The 19,315-nt window shown below is 34.2% G+C and overlaps 2 protein-coding genes across 2 annotated transcripts; both read right to left on the bottom strand.

The window, feature by feature from the left end:
• Positions 1 to 10,767: 10,767 nt before the first annotated feature.
• LOC132300846 (putative receptor like protein 25) lies at positions 10,768 to 13,849 on the bottom strand. Its single transcript, XM_059798099.1, has one exon. It carries the CDS (start codon positions 13,724 to 13,726, stop codon positions 12,998 to 13,000), a length of 729 nt encoding a protein of 242 aa, XP_059654082.1. The 5' UTR covers positions 13,727 to 13,849; the 3' UTR covers positions 10,768 to 12,997.
• A 1-nt stretch (position 13,850) lies between these two features.
• LOC132301786 (receptor-like protein 7) lies at positions 13,851 to 16,119 on the bottom strand. The gene is made up of 5 exons (XM_059799013.1): positions 15,825 to 16,119; positions 15,477 to 15,724; positions 15,069 to 15,368; positions 14,957 to 14,977; positions 13,851 to 14,756 (listed from the first exon to the last, which is right to left on the bottom strand). Exons 1-5 carry the CDS (start codon positions 16,117 to 16,119, stop codon positions 13,851 to 13,853), a joined length of 1,770 nt encoding a protein of 589 aa, XP_059654996.1.
• Between the last annotated feature and the right edge of the window lie 3,196 nt (positions 16,120 to 19,315).

Below are 19,315 nucleotides of genomic sequence, written 5' to 3'. Positions count from 1 at the left end.
GTAATTAATAAATTACTTTCTATTTTATCTATATATTAAAAAGGTAAGTAAAATATGTTACGTATATAATTTATGTATATGTTTATTAAATAAATAAATTATACACATTCTATTATTTATTAATGGATTATCCAATAATACTTAAGTTACCATAATATTATAAAGTAACTTAAAACATAACACGTATCAAATCTATGTATATTTTTATTATATAAATATAAAACATATACATCAGATTAAATATTACTACCCAAGTTATCATAAAAATAATTAATAAATTACTTTCCTTTTTATGTATGTATATAATATATATCTATATATATACATACATTATCCATGGGTAATAATCCATACACATCCAACCTTCTATCCAAGTAGTCCATGGGACACAATTGGTTGGCTCATTACTATTAACGATAACCATAAAAGAAAAATAAAATAAAATAATAAAAGAAAAGAAAACATTTAATTTACAATTAATCAAAACAACATTTAAACACATAATCTAATTAAACAATTAACACATAGACAAATACAAATAATACATAGACACATAATCAAATAATCAAGTAATACCTAATTCAATTAAACAGATAAGCAATTAGTCAAATAATCAATTAAACAATTAAAAAAATACAATAAAAATAAATAAATAAATACCGAGACTATCCTTTTAAAATTAGGGGTATTACATTCTTCCCCCCTAACAAAAGGAATTCCGTCCTCGGAATTCGCCCTTATTTCCTTCCATTATTCTTCCATTATGCTTGAAAACTGTGAGCAAAAAATACCCCCTACTCCCAAGTAGACGCAACCTCACTATAAGGGCTCCACCTAACTCCAATATACCAAGTGGTAGACAGGGTTCCTATATTTTAAGAAACACAATAATCATACGATGCGTAGGTTGTATCAAATAACAACGTAATCCTCCCATGTCGACAAGGGAATGATCTACATACCTCTAAGTACCATAGAATATATGCACAAACTCCTATGCACCCAGCGCTAATAATTTGGTAAATAGGAATGACTTATTATTTATTTAAGTTTCCTATATCATATGTCCTACATAAACTGAATCTTATACATATGATGATATTTTATTATATCGTCAAATAAGCATTCTCCATATCTAATTCATCCTACACATTTAATCTCAATTGTTAAAACATATTAAAAGATTAAATTCATTCGTTTGTTTAAAACATTCAAATAGCAAGCATCATTATGATTGAGTCTATTTAAATTTATTTAAACCCAAACCGAATTCCTATTTAATGTTCAGGAATCCTAGGCATGTTTCTACGTTCCATCATTCCACAGATATGAAATATACATAATTTAAACATGTAAAAATTCACACCGGAAATCAAATCAAAATCATGCATTTATCAATTCATAACACAAGAACAGATATGAACCAAATTCATAAAACTTATGTTCTAATTCAATTAAACATGCATAATTATTTATTTTAATGTGTTTAATAAATCCTAAAATTTCCTAGGCATGTATAGAAACACGAATCAAAGGGAAAGAGATAGAAGAAGAACTTGCCTTAAACTTTCGGATTGAAAGTTAAACTTCTTCTTCCTTGATCTTCTCTCTATAGGGTTTTTTTTCCTCATTCCTTCTTTTTCCTCCTTCCCTCTCTAACACTATCTCTCCAGTATATATCACGTGAATATTTCTAACCCCCTTTTACAACCTATAGCTATATATTTATAGGCTAAATAAAATAACCCTAATCATTTTCCCAATCCAAGTCAACTAAAAAAAAAATGGAAATAAAAATATTAAAAAGGTAAGCAAAATATGTTACGTATATAATTTATGTGTATGTTTATTAAATAAATAAATTATACACATTCCATTATTTATTAATGGATTATCCAATAATATTTAAGTTACCATAATATTATAAAATAACTTAAAATATAATACGTATCAAATCTATATATATTTTTATTATTTAAATAAACATATACATCAGATTAAATATTACTACCCAAATTACCATAAAAGTAATTAATAAATTACTTTCTCTTTTATCTATATATTAAAAAGGTAAGTAAAATATATTACGTATATAATTTATGTATATGTTTATTAAATAAATAAATTATACACATTCTATTATTTATTAATGGATTATCCAATAATACTTAAGTTAACATAATATTATAAAGTAACTTAAAACATAACACGTATCAAATCTATGTATATTTTTATTATATAAATATAAAACATATACATCAGATTAAATATTACTACCCAAGTTACCATAAAAATAATTAATAAATTACTTTCCTTTTTATATATGTATATAATATATATCTATATATATACATACATTATCCATGGGTAATAATCTATACACATCCAACCTTCTATCCAAGTAGTTCATGGGACACAATTAGTTGTCCCATTACTATTAACCATAACCATAAAAGAAAAATAAAATAAAATAATAAAAGAAAAGAAAACATTTAATTTACAATTAATCAAAACACCATTTAAGCACATAATCTAATTAAACAATTAACACATAGACAAATACAAATAATATATAGACACATAACCAAATAATCAAGTAATACCTAATTCAATTAAACACATAAGCAATTAGTCAAATAATCTATTAAACAATTAAAAAAATACAATAAAAATAAATAAATAAATACCGAGACTATCCTTTTAAAATTAGGGGTATTACAAAAACAAAAGGGAATACCAAACCTGGAAGTCATACATATGACAAGGAATGCAACCACCAGAAAGAAAATCTACTTACGTAGATAAAAATCAAAAGTACATGCTGCACGTCTCCACATAAACACAAAATCATGTTAGTAAAGCACATAAACAACATGGCATCTCTATGCATATAAAGAAGGCATGCTAATGCCACACAACAAGAAGGCAAATGTGGATACACCTTCACCTACTCATGCATCACAATATCATAAATCAGACTACTAGCATGGTAGTAAACGAAACTGCATAAGACAACATGATGCAACAATGAACCCTATGGACATCGTGTCCTAGAGTGTCTAAGAAAAGAAAGGACAATTCCTAGTCATAAACTGTCTCCAAAACCTATGCAACAACAACCTGTCTCCAAACAAACGTGAGCCCTTATCACAACGGTAAGACTAACAATCTAACTCCGAATCTAAAGGTGACACTACAAGTGACACTGACAGTGCAGTGCTCTCATTACCCGTAACATCAATTACTTGACTTGATCCCAAAAGCGTCATCACGCAAGAACTCCTCAAAGAAAATGGCAACTACAGCCATACCAATAACAACCAAATCAATCATTACAACCGATCCCTAAAACAACTATCATCATCATCGATCAAAAGGACAACGCCTATCAAAACAAAACCAACACTGATTCCATCCGAACAGCGCTTATAGCTAGCCAGCACGGTAGCATGACAGTGCCATGCACCTGCCCACAAATGTACCCGCCCAAGAAAAATGCAAGTTCTAGAGGAATCTTCCTGGACAATCAAGGATCCTAAGAGGTCCATAACCTCATAATGGCCCAAAACCAACAAATCCACCACTACGGTAATGCCAAATGACTCATCTCACAAGAGCCTAAACAAAAGGTAACCATCCACCTACCTCAAAACCAATGCTAGGTCGACAACAACCTACATCACCACGAGACTGTGACTACAATCACCATCCACCCTAACTCGTGCCTCAATGACCAAACCCGTGTCATGCCAAATATGTAATACAGTTATGCATGTACAAATCTAATCTAGCATACATCATATGTCATGCTCTTTACGACAAATTTAAAGTATGCTAAACAAATGGCATACCACATGTCGTACGTAAGCACATAAACATGTTATCAGACCAAAACATGTTATCATGAAGCATATAAGCACATAGAGCATGGCAACAAAAGTATGATATGCACCCAAAACCCGTCGTCCAAGGTCTTCAAACCAAGGAGCTCTGATACCACTTGTGACGGCCCAAGTTTTTTAACCCGGTGCGTCAGTGATGAACCGAAAGATGACCCGATAACGGATCCGAAATGCAGAAGCAAAAGATAAAACAACAGTCTCTAGAGATACAACATGGCTTTAAGACACCATTATGACCCTCAACGAGGTCACGGAACCCAAAGGAATCAAATGTGGATGCAACGTTTTCAAAAATGAACAAGAATGAACCTAAGGGCAAAAACATCATTTCCAGCTTAAAAGTGGGTACCACCGAGCATACCATTGGAAAGACAACAAAAATTAATGAATTTAGACTCAAGAATCACTTGATTCGGAGTCCGGATGAAGAAGATATAGCTAACGGAAGAAACAAGGGCAAAACGATCAAAAGTACCAGCCCAAGAACATCTAACCGGTTAGATGACCTATCTAACCGGTTAGAAAGCCAAAAAACACAACCAAGACACTGCCCCAAGTCATCTAACCATTTAGATAACCCCTTCTAACCGGTTAGATGTGAAGAGGGCAGTAAGATGCAACCCAAAAACCTGGCAGCAGGGGTTTTTCGGAAAAAAAAAGTGGATTTTTGAGGGCCTAGATGACATTTTCTCAAAAAATACAAAGAAGAAACCCCCCTCAAAATCAATTTTTCTATGTGACTTATAAGAGAAATTGAAAAATACTCACTGTGAAATGCCTAAAATTCCCTCCCAAAAATCTGGTCCAGAGGGTCGAAAAAGTTGCTAAATAGAAAGACAGAAGCTGAACTTCGGAAGTGGTTTCCGATGCCAAGACGACATTTTCAGGAAAAACACAAAGAAGAAACCCCCCCTAAAATCACATTTTCTAAGTGACCATGTGAAGAAATGAATTTATTTCCCAAAAAAAATTTCTAAAATACCCTTAAGTCATATTATGCAACAAAAGTGTAAAATGAGTCTGTAGGAGGCTTAAAGCTATTCGTAGGAACTTTGGGGTGAGCAACTTAAAGCTACTCGTAGGAAATGAGCATGCATCGACCTACGTTTTACAATTTTGCATGACTTATTTATTGTGGTTCATTCCACCTAACGTCTATGTCAAAGGTGAGACTCAAGGAGCATCCTAGCTACCTAAGATCATTTCTAGCATCAATCACCTCGTTCATGCAATTTTAGCAACATAGGGTCATGCTTACACAAAGAAACAACATAAGACCATGCTTACACAAAGCAACAACATATAGATTCTCAAGGTTATCAACTTGAAGTCTAAAATGCAACATCAACTAAATATAACAATTTAACATAATTAGAATATCTAATACCACACATCAAGACATAGATTCTCTAGGTTATCAACTAGAAATCTAAAAGTATGAAATAAACTAAATATAGTAATTTAGTATGGATGTACTTAACAACATCAAAATCGCCAATAGCCAAAACCACAAGTCAACAAGGTAAACATGATTGTCAACTTGGAATTGAATGCGAAAACAAATAGTGGAAGACTTGGACATCACGCTCGGAATTCTGCCGAGACCTCAATGGTTATTCCGGGCACTAACCCGCAGGGAAGACCACCCTAAGTGTGCACCATCTCAATGACTTAGAGGACTCACGTCCCAGTTCTAGAGCCAAACCCTAGCCATCTCAATTCAACAATGTCCCAAGATTCCAAAATACGCCAAATAAATTCGCAACTTATACATATTACTACTACATAGTAACAAGTTAGCAATTTAACTCTCAATAGTGCATAATAAGCATTTCATATCCATAATGCTATGAAATCACAAGCCAACAATATATTCATTTTAGAAACATACTCTCATGAATATAAATTTAACAACAATGCTCTTCAATGCATATAACACAATCCAGTAAATACATCACAAGTCTAAATCCATGCTCTTAAAATAGAAACAACTTCTAAAACATGATTAGATCCATAGATAAATAAGATAGAATTTAATTACATCAAAATAATTAAACTCTCTAGATTTCAAATCATTTCCAAATGGCCTCAATTTAATATATGATAAAAGACATATCATGGTCATTACATATATTCACACAAAAGCTTAATTAGGCCCATGAAACCACAAAAATAGATTTTAATTAATTCTCCTAATTAAAGTCTCTAGATTTCCAAACTCAACAAAATGCTCTCAAATTAAAGTATGTTAAAGAACATGCCATGACTTAATTTAAAAGCATATTACAACTCAATTTCATGCAAGGTACGGCCATGAACTTTAATCTTTCACAAAAGATAAATATTAATTAAAAAGAGCAATTCTTATTTAATTAATCCCAATTTAATATATGTTAAGCAACATATTAAAACATGATTTTCTACCACGCCACAATTTAAGTCCAAATTACACATCATCATGAAAATTTAATCTTACACAAAGAAAATTTAATCTTACACAAAGAATTAAATATTTCAATTTTCCTAGATTTGATACAAGGCATACATATAGGTTGTACAAACATGAAAAACACAGAATACAACACATATAAAATCCTAAAACATTCCCCACCTCCATTTGGGATGAAATCCCAAATCCCTACCAAAATAAATCGGCTTCGAATCCGACGAAACTCCTAGGTTTTGTCGGGGACAACACCATGAACATGAATTCCAAGGAAGCCCCATCAAAAACACAACTTGACTTCAAACCCGAACTCAAGAAATGGCCAAAACGAGATTTCAATCGGTTGGAATCGAAGGACTCGCGAACACGAACATAAAACACTAAAGCACGCTAACTTTTCGTTGAAGGGAAGAAGCTCAAAAGAGGAGAGAGAAGATGGAAGCCATGGGAGGAGCTTGGACCGGCCATGAGAGAGGAGAAAGAGAGAGGAAAATCTGATTTTTCAACCACTAACCCCCTATTTATAGAAAAACTCAAAAAGTGCCCCGAACGGGCCCCGCCGGGTCCGAAAAAGTGAAATTTGAGCAGACGCGCTCAAAGGGGAAAACTCCGTGAACGAAAAAGATTCAAGATGAGAAAATATGAGCAACGGAAGAAACGGCGTCAAAAAATTGAGTCCCGAGTAGAGAGTTATGCCCCAAACAAGTTTGGCGCAAACCGGGGCCAGAATCCCTGAAACTGGAAAACATCATCCAGGAGGAAATTCTAAGAGTGCACGACTCGACGAAATGTGAAAATGAATCACGTACGAGGATCCAGGCTCAAAACAAGGCATTGAGCAATAACTTTCATTAATTGCACAATGGCCCCTCCAAAACTACGAAACTGCCCCAGAATGAAAATATCTTCCAAAAGATATTTTCTTAGATACCCTTGAAATAAAATATCTTCAAAATTTATTTACGAAAAACACCCCAAGAAATGGAAATATTTCCAAAGAACAATGCATCCACGCCCCTATGGACACCGGGAGCAACGAGAGTACTTTCTCACGAAAGTAAAGATACGTATCTCATATAAATCATTGAGAATGAAGGTACGTGAAGTCAGAAACCAATTCCGAACACAAGAAGTGTGGTTACACAAAAAAGTTTCGAACGGGAAAAAGACAAAATAGGGAAAAGGACGAAAAGTGAATAGTGTCAAAAAAAGAAAAATGTGGAAATGACTCTGTCCTCAAAGGAAGTTGTCAATCCATAGAAAAGAGTTTCGGATATCACTCCAGAGCACTCAAGATGACACTAAGCGACAAGAAACTGAACTCAGAAAGGAAAAAGATGAACGGAAAAAAATATTCGTGAAAATCTGAGGAAAGGGAAAGGAATGAAAATGATCAGGTCATTACAGGGTCCTTGGCTAGCACTCCACCGGTGTCATTAGAGGTGATGTCCCTTTGTTTTGTAGGTAAACACCGTCGTTCGGAGTCGCGAGGATTTTCGCATCAACAATTGGCGCCGTCTGTGGGAACGATTAGTTCTCTGAAGAAATAATACTCCTGACGCGACTTGGCTCAGACGGCAAGACAAAAATTTTCGATCATGGAAACCATCCCAAAGTCATTAGTTGACAACGGGTTTCCATGTTCTTATATAAGGACGGGACTCTACATCTTGACTACCCGTCCATTATACTGGGGGCAGAACGATGGGTTGTGTGATGCCATCTAGTGTACGATGACAATAATTAAAATTTGGCACGTCTACCCAGGCAATCTATTGTGGTGTTTTCCATCTAGCGATGCTTGGTCCCCTCACTACTGAGGTTTGGTCATCTAAGACCAAGCTCTATCTCATATCAGGCAGCCGCCAATTACCAAGGCCTGATCATTGAAGACTAAGGCCTAGTCCTCCTGCACCTACACAAATGGGTAGGTCTCCACCCATCAAGAAGATCACTACTAACAAGGGGGTCTCTACCTACTAGTAAAGCCTCTACTACTGAGGATGTCTCTAGCAACGGAGTCTCATTACTTCATCCGTTCGTGCAATCAGGGTGGCCTTTTACACCCAAGAATGTATCGAGGCCTTCAGGTCCAAGGAGGTCTAATGTCCCTTAAGATCCCATGCTTAATGAAGTCTGTATTCCTAAGGAGGTTCCTAAGTTAAGGGTAATCATAGGACCCAACGAGGTACTGGCTACCAGACCGTCATCTGGTACTGGCCACTAGACAGTCATCTGTTAGCCGTTGGGTACCACGCCCCTATCCACTAGGCATCAAGCCAGTCGCTGGACACTAAGCCTTCACCTACCAGACGACAATCGTCACCTCTCTTCCCTTGCAAGAATTGCCTATCGACTTCAGATTATGCAGAATTTTGGATTGATAATCCATTGGAGGTTAATTTTCAGTAATTATTCTAACACAATCTAATGTTTTTAGACAACTGTAAATTGTTGCAGCACTAGGAGCTCCATCCATTGTATAAACGTCTATAGAATGGGTCATCACCCAAAATCCCACCATCGGGGGCAGAATAGTGGATCACACGATATCAATCGTCGATCTGCATATGATGATAAGGTCTAGAAGATTGACGTACCAACCTTGGTACATCAAGCTAGTCGGGTTTCTAGTCTCTCTCCTTTAGCGACCCCTTGGGGGCACTTGTCGTCCAGGACGAGAGACCAACAACACATTCTTCCCTCATTAAAGGGACAACAAGCCGACTACTCCTTCTACATAGAAGGGTGAGATAATTAAAGCTTCCTTCTTTTACTAGAAAGACAGAGACGACAACCTCTCGTATTAAAGGGGTCACCCTCTTTCAGATTGCACCTCTTTCCCCATAAAGGAACGAAGGGTCAACTTCATCTTCTTCCCTCGGTTAAGAGACGATGGGTTAACTACTCTCTTATTAAAGGGAGAGCTCACAACGCTCGAGCAAATTCATTTCCCTTCTTAAAAGGGGCAAGAAAGTAATCATCAAGCATGCTTAGCTCAGTAGGACTTCGCATTCCCGACGCCTGACAAAAATCTAATTCCCTTACTAAAGGGATACAAGGGATAATAATGAGTGTTCTATATTAAAAGGACCAGGGCTGAATGAATCCCGTAATCAATATTCCCCACGTACTATAAGGGATAGTAAATAAATGTCCTATACTACAAGGACCCGGGCTGAATAAATTCCGTAATTAATATTCCCGTACTATAAGGGATAATAAATAAATGTCCTGTACTACAAGGACCCGGGCGGAATGAATCCCGTAATTAATATCCCCGTACTATAAGGGATAGTAAATAAGTGTCCTGTACTAAAAGGACCCGGGTTGAATGAATCCCGTAATTAATATCCCCGTATTATAAGGGATAGTAAATAAATATCCTGTACTAAAAAAGATCTGAGCTGAATGAATCTCGTAATCAATATCCCCGTACTATAAAGGATAGTAAATAAATATCATTTACTAAAAGGACCCGGGTTGAATAAATCTCGTAATCAATATCCCCATACTATAAGGAATAGTAAATAAATATCCTGTACTAAAGGGATGATTATCCAAAGAAAGATTACCCACGGTAACATTACCTCAGGGAAGATTATCCAAAGGAAGAATATCCACGGGAATATTACTCAAGGGAAGAGTACCCAAGGGAAGATTACCCACGGTAACCCAAGGGTAGCAAAAGGAAAAAAAAAAAGTTACTGTTCATGTGAACAGTACCTGCGGGAATAGTACCCGCGGTACTGTTCCCAGGGCAAAAAAAAAAAGGGGGGGAAAAAAAAAAAATTACTGTTCATGTGAACAGTACCCGCGGGTACTGTTCCCAGGGCAAAGAAAAAAAAAAAAAAAGTAGTTACTGTTCATGTGAATAAAATCCGCAGGTGTTGTTCCCTGGGAACAGTGTTGAGGGCAAAAAAAAAAAAAAAAAATTACATTCCCAAAGCTAGACGAGCAAGCTTAGGAATGGGGGGCAACTGATAGGGAAAAATAAACCTAACCTATCTTGACCTAACGATAGAGGCAACTAAGTGTTGACCAGCCGCCAAATTTCTTTTACTTTTGAAAGATAATATTTCGTTATCAATGATAACGATTTCCATTGGATAAATTTCATTGGATAATGACAAATCTTATCAAGGATAAGATTTCCATGGGATAAGTTCTATGGGATAAGGATTATAATATTTCCTTATCAAGAATAAGGGAAGTGATGATAAATAGGAAGACGACTCGGGAATAAGGTACGGGAAAAAAACCCCTAAATATGATATACATAATTATTATGTGATACGCACAAGTACTAACTTGATCATCGGAGGGTCCTTGGCTGGCAACCCACCGGTGCCATTCGAGATGACGTCCCTTTGTTTTGTAAGTAAACGCCGTCGTTCCGAGTCGCGAGAATTTTCGCATCAACACTTGGCAAGGACACACACAAGGTTTATAGTTTTCTTTTGCACGAATGATGGAGACTTGACAAAGAATCGTTAAATTGTGTGTTTCATAGGGCATTTATATGTTTTTCTTGAATGATACAGTCATGAGGACTTTGCAAAGAAATGATAAGTCCAAATGTCATAGGTTTATTTGTATATTTTGCAGTAATTAATGATTGTGAAATGCACTACAAGTGTGTGATTGATTTGTTTTGCCTTTGTAATGGTTTTAAGTTATCTGAGCATATTGAGGTAATTTAAGTTATTTCCTCATCTTTGTAATGGTTTAAAGTTATTTATGCTTATTGATATTTTGACATTGATACTTCCCAAGTAAGGTTACTCCAATTTAGGAAGGAAGAAAAAAAAGAAATGGTCTGTTTTCTTGATAACTATTTTCTCATCTGATAATGCATAAGAAAGATGTTTAAGATTTGATTACTTTCAAACTTATTTATTTATTTCTTTCTTAATCACAATAAAGATCATTCTATTTGCAAAAAATTGCTAATAACTCACTAGTTACAAAAGTTGAAAGCTATATATAATCATCCGTTGTGCCAAACACTAGGGAATAATATTTTGCTTCTCCATGCTCGAGTACTAGGATTTTTTTTAGGTCAGCCTTGTGACGTTATTACCCCTGTTTAAATTAATCTCTTCACAGCAGCAAAGGTCAATTTTGGTACTTAAAAAAGGTTAATTTTGGAATTTACAGCGATATATATATAGATATTGGATATATTATTATTATTATTATTCTTTTTTCAGCTTAAATATTAATGGTTCTTCATTAGTCATATGGGAGTGGGAACTGGGTGGGTGTGGCCGATAGTATTGAATGGGTCAATAACTCATTCTCAACCTGTTTCAAATTTTATTTTATTTTATTTAACTTTTACCGGATCTTTTGTGATGACAAACTTCTGATATTGACTTTCAACTATCTTCAAATTTAAAATGAGAAACAAAGTTTCATTTTCTTTTTTAATCCCCAAACGACGTTTTTTTGACTGCTATATTAAATTGAAAAATACAAAGATTAACTTAATTCGATAAATAGTTATAAAAACTAAAAAAATTTGCAGAATTGAAAAAATGATTCTTTACTTAATTCGATGAATGTTGTGTTTTATCAATTTACTTAATTCTGTATATATATATTTTTCTGCCAGAAAGGTATTAAGGGAATCCAAATACTATATAATTAAGATATTTGGTGTTCTTAATCTTAAACTGAGTTGTGTTTTGTATGCCTTCTACAATTTCTTTCTGCCAGTAAGGTCACACTCATAATATCAAGAGATGCCTAGATAAATCTACCATGTACTATATTAACCAATATAATCACAATAATATCACCTGTCTTCTATCGGATGCCTGTAAGCCTAGCTTGTTTTGTTCTAGTTTTAATAAACTAGCTAGCTCTAAAAGAAGAAAATAGTTCTAAAAGAACTAAGTTTACATAGGCATAAGTTTTTTTATTTTATTTTTCCAAACAAATAATTATACAAGCATAGCAATATTCTTATGAAAACTTAAATCCTCAACTTTACACTCTAAAAATTAGAGAAAATAGCATCAACTATAGCCATTGATTGAGTGACATTTTATTTTCTCAAAAGGCTATTTTCTTTTGAGTTTGAATTGTATATACTTTGTTTTTAGTCGCGGATTTTAATATATTGGCTCTTTACACACAAAAAAATAAAAAAACAAAAATAAATAAAATAACTTCTAATAACAATTACAGGCCAACCATATATTTGAGAATTTATGCCAAAATGTCAAACATGCATTACCCATGGCTTTGATGCATCTTTTGAATAATTATCTAAAACACTACCTTTTTGCAACAAGTATTCTGTAACTGCGGTCCAAAACCACACAATAGATAACATTTCGACATAATTAACATGTTTTTTTTTTTTTTTTTTTTTTTTTTTTTTTTTTTTTTTTGGAGTTGCAAATTTTATACTATAAGTATACAAAAGTTTTTCTTTAATGACATGTATCTTATTAAGAGAAGCCACTCTAGAGGATCAGAGTTTGGCATTGAATACAAATGCAAACAAGTAAAAAGAAACACAATGCAACACACATACCTGATAGCTGGTGGAAACTCCATGGTGGAGCTGAAATTCTTCATTTCCTTGATGTACCTCCAGACGAAAAAGTCTACAAAGCCATGAACGAATATGGGCTCATCAAATTTGGCTTCTTCGCCCATTCTTTTTTGTCCTCTGTTTTTTTTGGTTCCTTCCAAAGGTGCTGACAAACCATTCATGATACCTTGCGGCAAAAGTGTGCCCAATGATCAACCCAACTACTAACCCACCTCCATAGCCCATGCATATCACAATCCAATCACTTTTATCAATTGCAAGCCATGAATGATCATCATCTTGTTTGAAGTTCGAAGGTAGTGGTGGAGGCAGTGATGCCTCTGAGTTGACACATTTGTTCAACAAAGGGTCTCCACACAATCCTAAATTTCCCTCATATGAATTGTTCGGAAATGTATCGAATTGCCTCCCTCGTGGAATCGGCCCTCTGAGATGATTAAAAGAGACATTGAAGAACGCAAGGAACGTGAGTTGGGTTAGTGGCTGAGGTATCTTTCCTGAGAGATTGTTTTGAGAAAGGTCCAAGGATTCAATCTCTGTTAGATTCCCTAACGAAGATGGAATCTGACCAATGAGATTGTTGTTGGAAAGATTGAGCATGAGAAGACACTTGAGAATCCCAATAGATTCTAGAATCTCTCCTTCAAATCTGTTGCTTGACAAATCAATGGTAGTGAAAATATTTAGGATATACAAATACACAATTTGCACACCTTTGCTTGTCAGTGTCAACGCGTAAGTACTGCCATTGTTAACAATATCGGTTGCTCCCCCAATATATGTTGATTCATTAACATCAATAGTTTTCATGGCTGTTAAAGTATGGGAGTAATCAAAAGGTAACTTACCATTGAAACCATTGTGAGAGATGTCAAGAATGTGCAATTTGGAGAAAGCAAAACTGGAGTTAGGGCTCTATATTGCACCATGGAATCTATTCAGGAAGTGTTTGAAGCCAAAAGGGAAAAATGTCATCGATCTGATTGTTCCCAAGATCAAGACTCTCTAGAATTGAACAATTGACCAACAAATTTAGCATTGGCCCTTCCAATTGGTTTTGACTCAAGTTGATCATTCTTAGTTGGGTTCCATTCTTGTATGTTTGAGGAATGGGGCCACGTAATTTATTGTTTCGAAGATTCAATAACTCTAGAGAATCAGAAAAACTGGCCAAGCAATGGGGAATGGTGCCACTCAGATTGTTATAAGTTAAATCCAGGACACGAAGAGAACTCGCATTGCATATCAGCTGGGGAATCTCCCCTGTCAGTTTGTTGTTTGCAACATTGTAAAACTGGATGGATGATGATGGGACGAGGAGTGGTCCTTGTAGCATGTTAGAACTAAGATCTAAAAGCCATAGTCTGTCCCACAAAAGACCTACTGGATGTTCGAGAAAGGCGCCAGTTATAAGGTTTTGAGAAAGGTCAAGGGTTTCAAGAGTTTGTGTACTCGTGTTCCATATCCATGTAGGCAGGGGGACTTGAATATTGTTGTTGCTGAGGGTTAAGGACAACAACTCATCTTTAGTTTTCAAGAAATCTGGGAACTCAGTTAAGTTGCATGAGTTTAAACCGAGGTACATAAACTTTGGAAGCGTAGCATTGATGAAACTACTTGGGAACAATGTTAATTGGTTACTTGAGAGCTCAAGAGTAGTAAGATTTTTCAGAGTAAGAAACACATCTAGCTCCACTATTCCATTTAGGTTATTACCATCAAGATAAAGAACTTCCAAATTCATAAGTCGAGAGATTGACTCGGGAATTGGGCCGTGCAACAAATTAGAAGAAAGTCGAAGATATAGGAGTTGTGTAAAATTACCTAAGGAATAAGGTATCTGACCCATAAAATTGTTGAAACAAAGGTCCACATATAGTAGTTGTGTAAAATTACCAAACCAAGACGGGATTGGCCTTGAGAAATTTCATCCTGCCTACTTCAAATGATTCAAGGATTTAAGTTGTTTGATTGACTCAGGAATTGGGCCGTGCAACAAATTAGAAGAAAGTTGAAGATATCTGAGTTGTGAAAAATTACCAAAGGAAGAAGGTATTTAACCTGTAAAATTGTTCAAAGAAAGGTCCAGATATAGCAGTTGTGTAAAATTATCAAACTAAGACGAGATTGGCCCTGAAAAATTGCAACCTGCCATCTCCAAATGATTTAAGGATTTAAGTTGTCCGACTGAATTTGGCAGTTCTCTAAAAAAGTTGCTTCCGAGAAGGCTCAAATAAAGGAGTTTTGCAAGATTACCAAACGAATACGGAATTGACCCTGTGAAATTGCATTGTGACATATCCAATTTGTTCAAGGAGTGGAGATTTCCAATTGAATTTGGCACCACTCCAGAAAAGTTTGTTCTTGATAGTCCCAATTCCTTGAGTGGACTCCTCTTGTGAAATTCAGGCAAGTAACCGCTGAGATCTGGACTGTCCTTCACGTTAAGAAACTGTAGGTTTGGTAACTTAAAAATGTTTGCCGGAAATTCACCTTGTAATTGACAATCTTCGAGAAACAGAGAGGCTAAAGATGAAAAATTAGCCAAAATGTGAGGTACCTGAGAAGATATTTTTACTCGACTGAGGTGAAGCTGTTTTAAATCCATCAAGTTCTGAACTAAACTTGTTAGACCAGGCTTAAGGAGCTCCACTAAATTTCTTGAGAGATCAAGAGAAGTTAATTTGGTTAAATTTGAAATTTCCAAAGGGATTTGACCAGCAAATACAGAATATGAGAGATTGAGATAAGGTAACCTCAAAAGAAGTCCAATAGCAGATGGGATTTGAGAGTGATTGAACCAATTGTCTGCAAGGTTGAGTCTTCGAAGGTGAACAAGGTAGAAGAAGGTATGGTTGGAGTTGATAAAACCAGAGAGAAAGCTGCTATTGAGGTCAAGGCCAATGACACGGCAGTGTCATCATCACAAGTGACACCGTCCCATGAGCAGTAATCACCGCTACTAGTATTCCACGATGCAACCTTTGGATAAACTGAAGATCCAGAGATATTGGTATAGACTTTATAATTGAAAGGCTTTGACCGAAGTGCAACAAAGCAGAGTTGTCATCGTGGTGGCAGAGTGGCTTCTGTTGCTGGAGAGAAGGGAAAGAGTGAACAAGCATGAAATAATGAGATGTAGTGATGATCAGTAGGAAGAAGAGCAAGTAGTGCAAGAATAATATTGGTGAAGAACCACCCATTCTCAATTATATGATATATAGAGTCTTATATAAATTCTCTTTCTTTGGCACTTACATAAGCATATATGATGAAAATCAAGAGGTGCTGTTTATATAGAAGAATAACAAAATGATATATATATCCTAGAGTCAAGGCAAGTCAAGTCAAGTCAAGTCTCCCCAGTATAATTGATAAGGTCTTAAAACTACAATTTTTTTCCACTAGGGACATCTTCATCTTAAGTTCCACTTCGCTACTTTCTGGCCAAGAGATAATCACCACACATGAAACACGCACACACACAAGATATTATTGGGCTACACTAATTGATGTAAACGTGGGTTTTGGGAGTAGTCTGAGAAGAATAAAAATTCCACCCCACTACAATTACACATAGGCCTATTAATTACTCCTAAGCATATGTATGTTTATAAAATTATTCTATTATTAATGTTTTCTTCTTTCCGTTTTTTTTTTTTTTTTTTAGATTTCCAAAGATAACAAATTCGTGCATATTATTAGTTAAGATTCAAGAAACCAAAATTTTATATTTTTACCAAAAATAATAATTATTTTAAGCTTTGAAATAACAGGGTTTCAAAAAATGACATTAGACCCCCAAAAAGTTTTTGATCTCACATTTTACTTGTTTTTCTTTTGTTTTATTAGAAAAATAGATTAGCAGAATTCTCCATGTATTCCAAACTTTACAATTGTTTCAAAAAGAATAATTTCACTCCATTTTATAGGATTAATTGTATTATTATTTTTATTTAAAATATCCAAGTGTTGCACTTCTCCAACCCACCATGTTATCATCCCTAAAATGGAGGGCAATAAACGCACTAAAATAAATGTGTGTGTATGTTAGTATTAAATTAGTGGCTTGCATTATACTTTTAAATCCCATGTTGCCCATTTTCTAACCGATGTTCTCAATCTGGAGCCCTTTCTTTCCATTATAGAACTCATGTAAGCATTTAGGATGCACAAGTGTATGGACCTGCGCCAAAATATAAATCACCCCACATTTTTTTTTTATCACAATACCACTCCATGTAAACTATAATAATTCGTGTTAAGCCATTAATCACAAATTTACATGAATCCCATATCTTAGAATTTCATGATTTTCACATATCTATAATGCATAAATAAATACTAGTAAGATATAAATACCTCGATTCACGATATCAATTCTTGTTGAGATTAAGTCCAATGTTCAGATCCTTTGGCCACGAACTAATCTGCAACTCTGATCAACAGGCAATGGTGGAAACTGGTTTCTCTATCTTGACCTTTTGTACACATAAAAATTTTACGTGTTGTATCATTAATTGTATATAATTGATGAAGTATATGCACTTTTATAAAGGCAGGGAGAGGACCAGTTTTCCTTATAGTAACATAATTCTACTTTCCATCAAAGTAAGGAATAAGAAAGGAAAACACTTCTCCAATAAGTAATTACCAAAAAGGTAATTATAAGTTGACCAAAAATAAATAATATTAATTGATATCTATTTACTTACCCACCAAGTAATATGTCACATGTCCAAATCATGTGGGCCACAATTAAATAAATAATCTTACATTCTCCCACTTGGCACATATGATAATTTCTGTAGTGGTTTAGTAAAATAGTCATTAATGTGCACCACAAATCAGATTAACTTATTAAATTGGTCATCATAAATACCATGGTAAATAAACTACCAATGTGAGTCATGGCGGTTGTATGTCCTTAAATGACACAGTCCCTTCCATGTACCACAACACTAGTAATCTATTCAATATAGTCTATAAATGAAAAGTATCAATAATGATCTAACAATAATGTCTTTTCCAAGACTATTCCTATTACCACTTATTAAAGCAATACGTACATGTACATTAATTAATAGGAAATATCATAAACACATTTAATCAGCGCAAAATGTCAAATATATATAAGCACTATTTAAGCAATTCACAATTAAAAAATAATCATCATTGACTACATTTAAGACCCATTCTTTCAACATGTTCCATAAATGTCTTGGATGGTAGTCCATTCATTAATGGATTGCAATCATAAGTTGTGCGCTTATAATTTCAATAGACATTCGTTGTTTCTAAATATCTTCTTTAATGATAAAGTATTTCAACTTTAGAATACCTATCATTTTTCATACAAGAAGATCAACAATTGCAGCATAAATTTTCAGCAATCTGAAAACGGTACCCATAACTCCAAGTCCTGAAATAAATTCTGCAACCATAAATTATAGCCTCAAAGCATGCTACAAATTAAAATTTCATAATAGACAAAGTAATCATAAATTACTTTGCGCTTTTTCATAATATTGTTCCTCCAACCAAATCTTCTAGAACTCTTTTAATATATGCTTTATAAGATAATTCTAAAAACAAATCAATGTGATCTATAATGAAATATTTCTATTCCTATCACATAGGATGTTTCATCCATATATTTCATTTCAAAGTTCTTAGAGATAACTTTTAATTTCATATAATAAACTAAGATCATTACTAACAAATAAAATATCATCAATATATATAATAAGAAATATAAACTTACTCCCACTAATCTTTTAGTATATACACTGATCAACAATATTTTTCTTAAAACCAAAAGAAATAATGGTATCATTAAACTTAATATACCATTGTTAGGAAGTTTGTTTAAATCCATATATTGACATATTAAGTTTACGGACCATGAATTCTTTACCCTCTAATATGAAGTCTTCAAGTTGTTTCATATGGACTTCCTCTTATAAACTCCTATTCATAAAAATTGTATTCACATTCATTTGATGTAACTCTAAATCATAATAAGCTACTAATGCCATGATATTTTAAAAGATTCCTTCTTAAATACTAGAGAGAAGATTTATTTATAATCTCTTCATTCATGACACTAATCCATTTAGTAAAATCATTACTATTAATGGCTTGTGAATATGTAACCGGATCCGTATATATCTTACTATGTATCAAAATCAGATTCTTGCAGATATATCACATAGTCATCTGGAATAGCAGATCTCCTTTCTCTTTGAGATCGTCTTAATGTTTTTCCTTACAATTCTTCTACAATCTATTCATTGGTGACAATCTCATTATAGATTTGTTGATCATTTAATTATTCTTCGTTGTTATACGGTTCAACAACTGAAGGAACAATTATTTCTTTATAAGTTATGGATAAAG

The sequence above is a fragment of the Cornus florida genome, unplaced genomic scaffold, assembly GCF_030987335.1.
Source record: "Cornus florida cultivar Cherokee Brave unplaced genomic scaffold, ASM3098733v1 CherokeeBrave_3.0.0_Hap2_Chr03, whole genome shotgun sequence".
NCBI classification, from domain to species: domain Eukaryota; kingdom Viridiplantae; phylum Streptophyta; class Magnoliopsida; order Cornales; family Cornaceae; genus Cornus; species Cornus florida.
The sequence above is the reverse complement of the archived record's forward strand: the minus strand, read 5'-3'. Positions and strand labels throughout refer to the sequence as shown.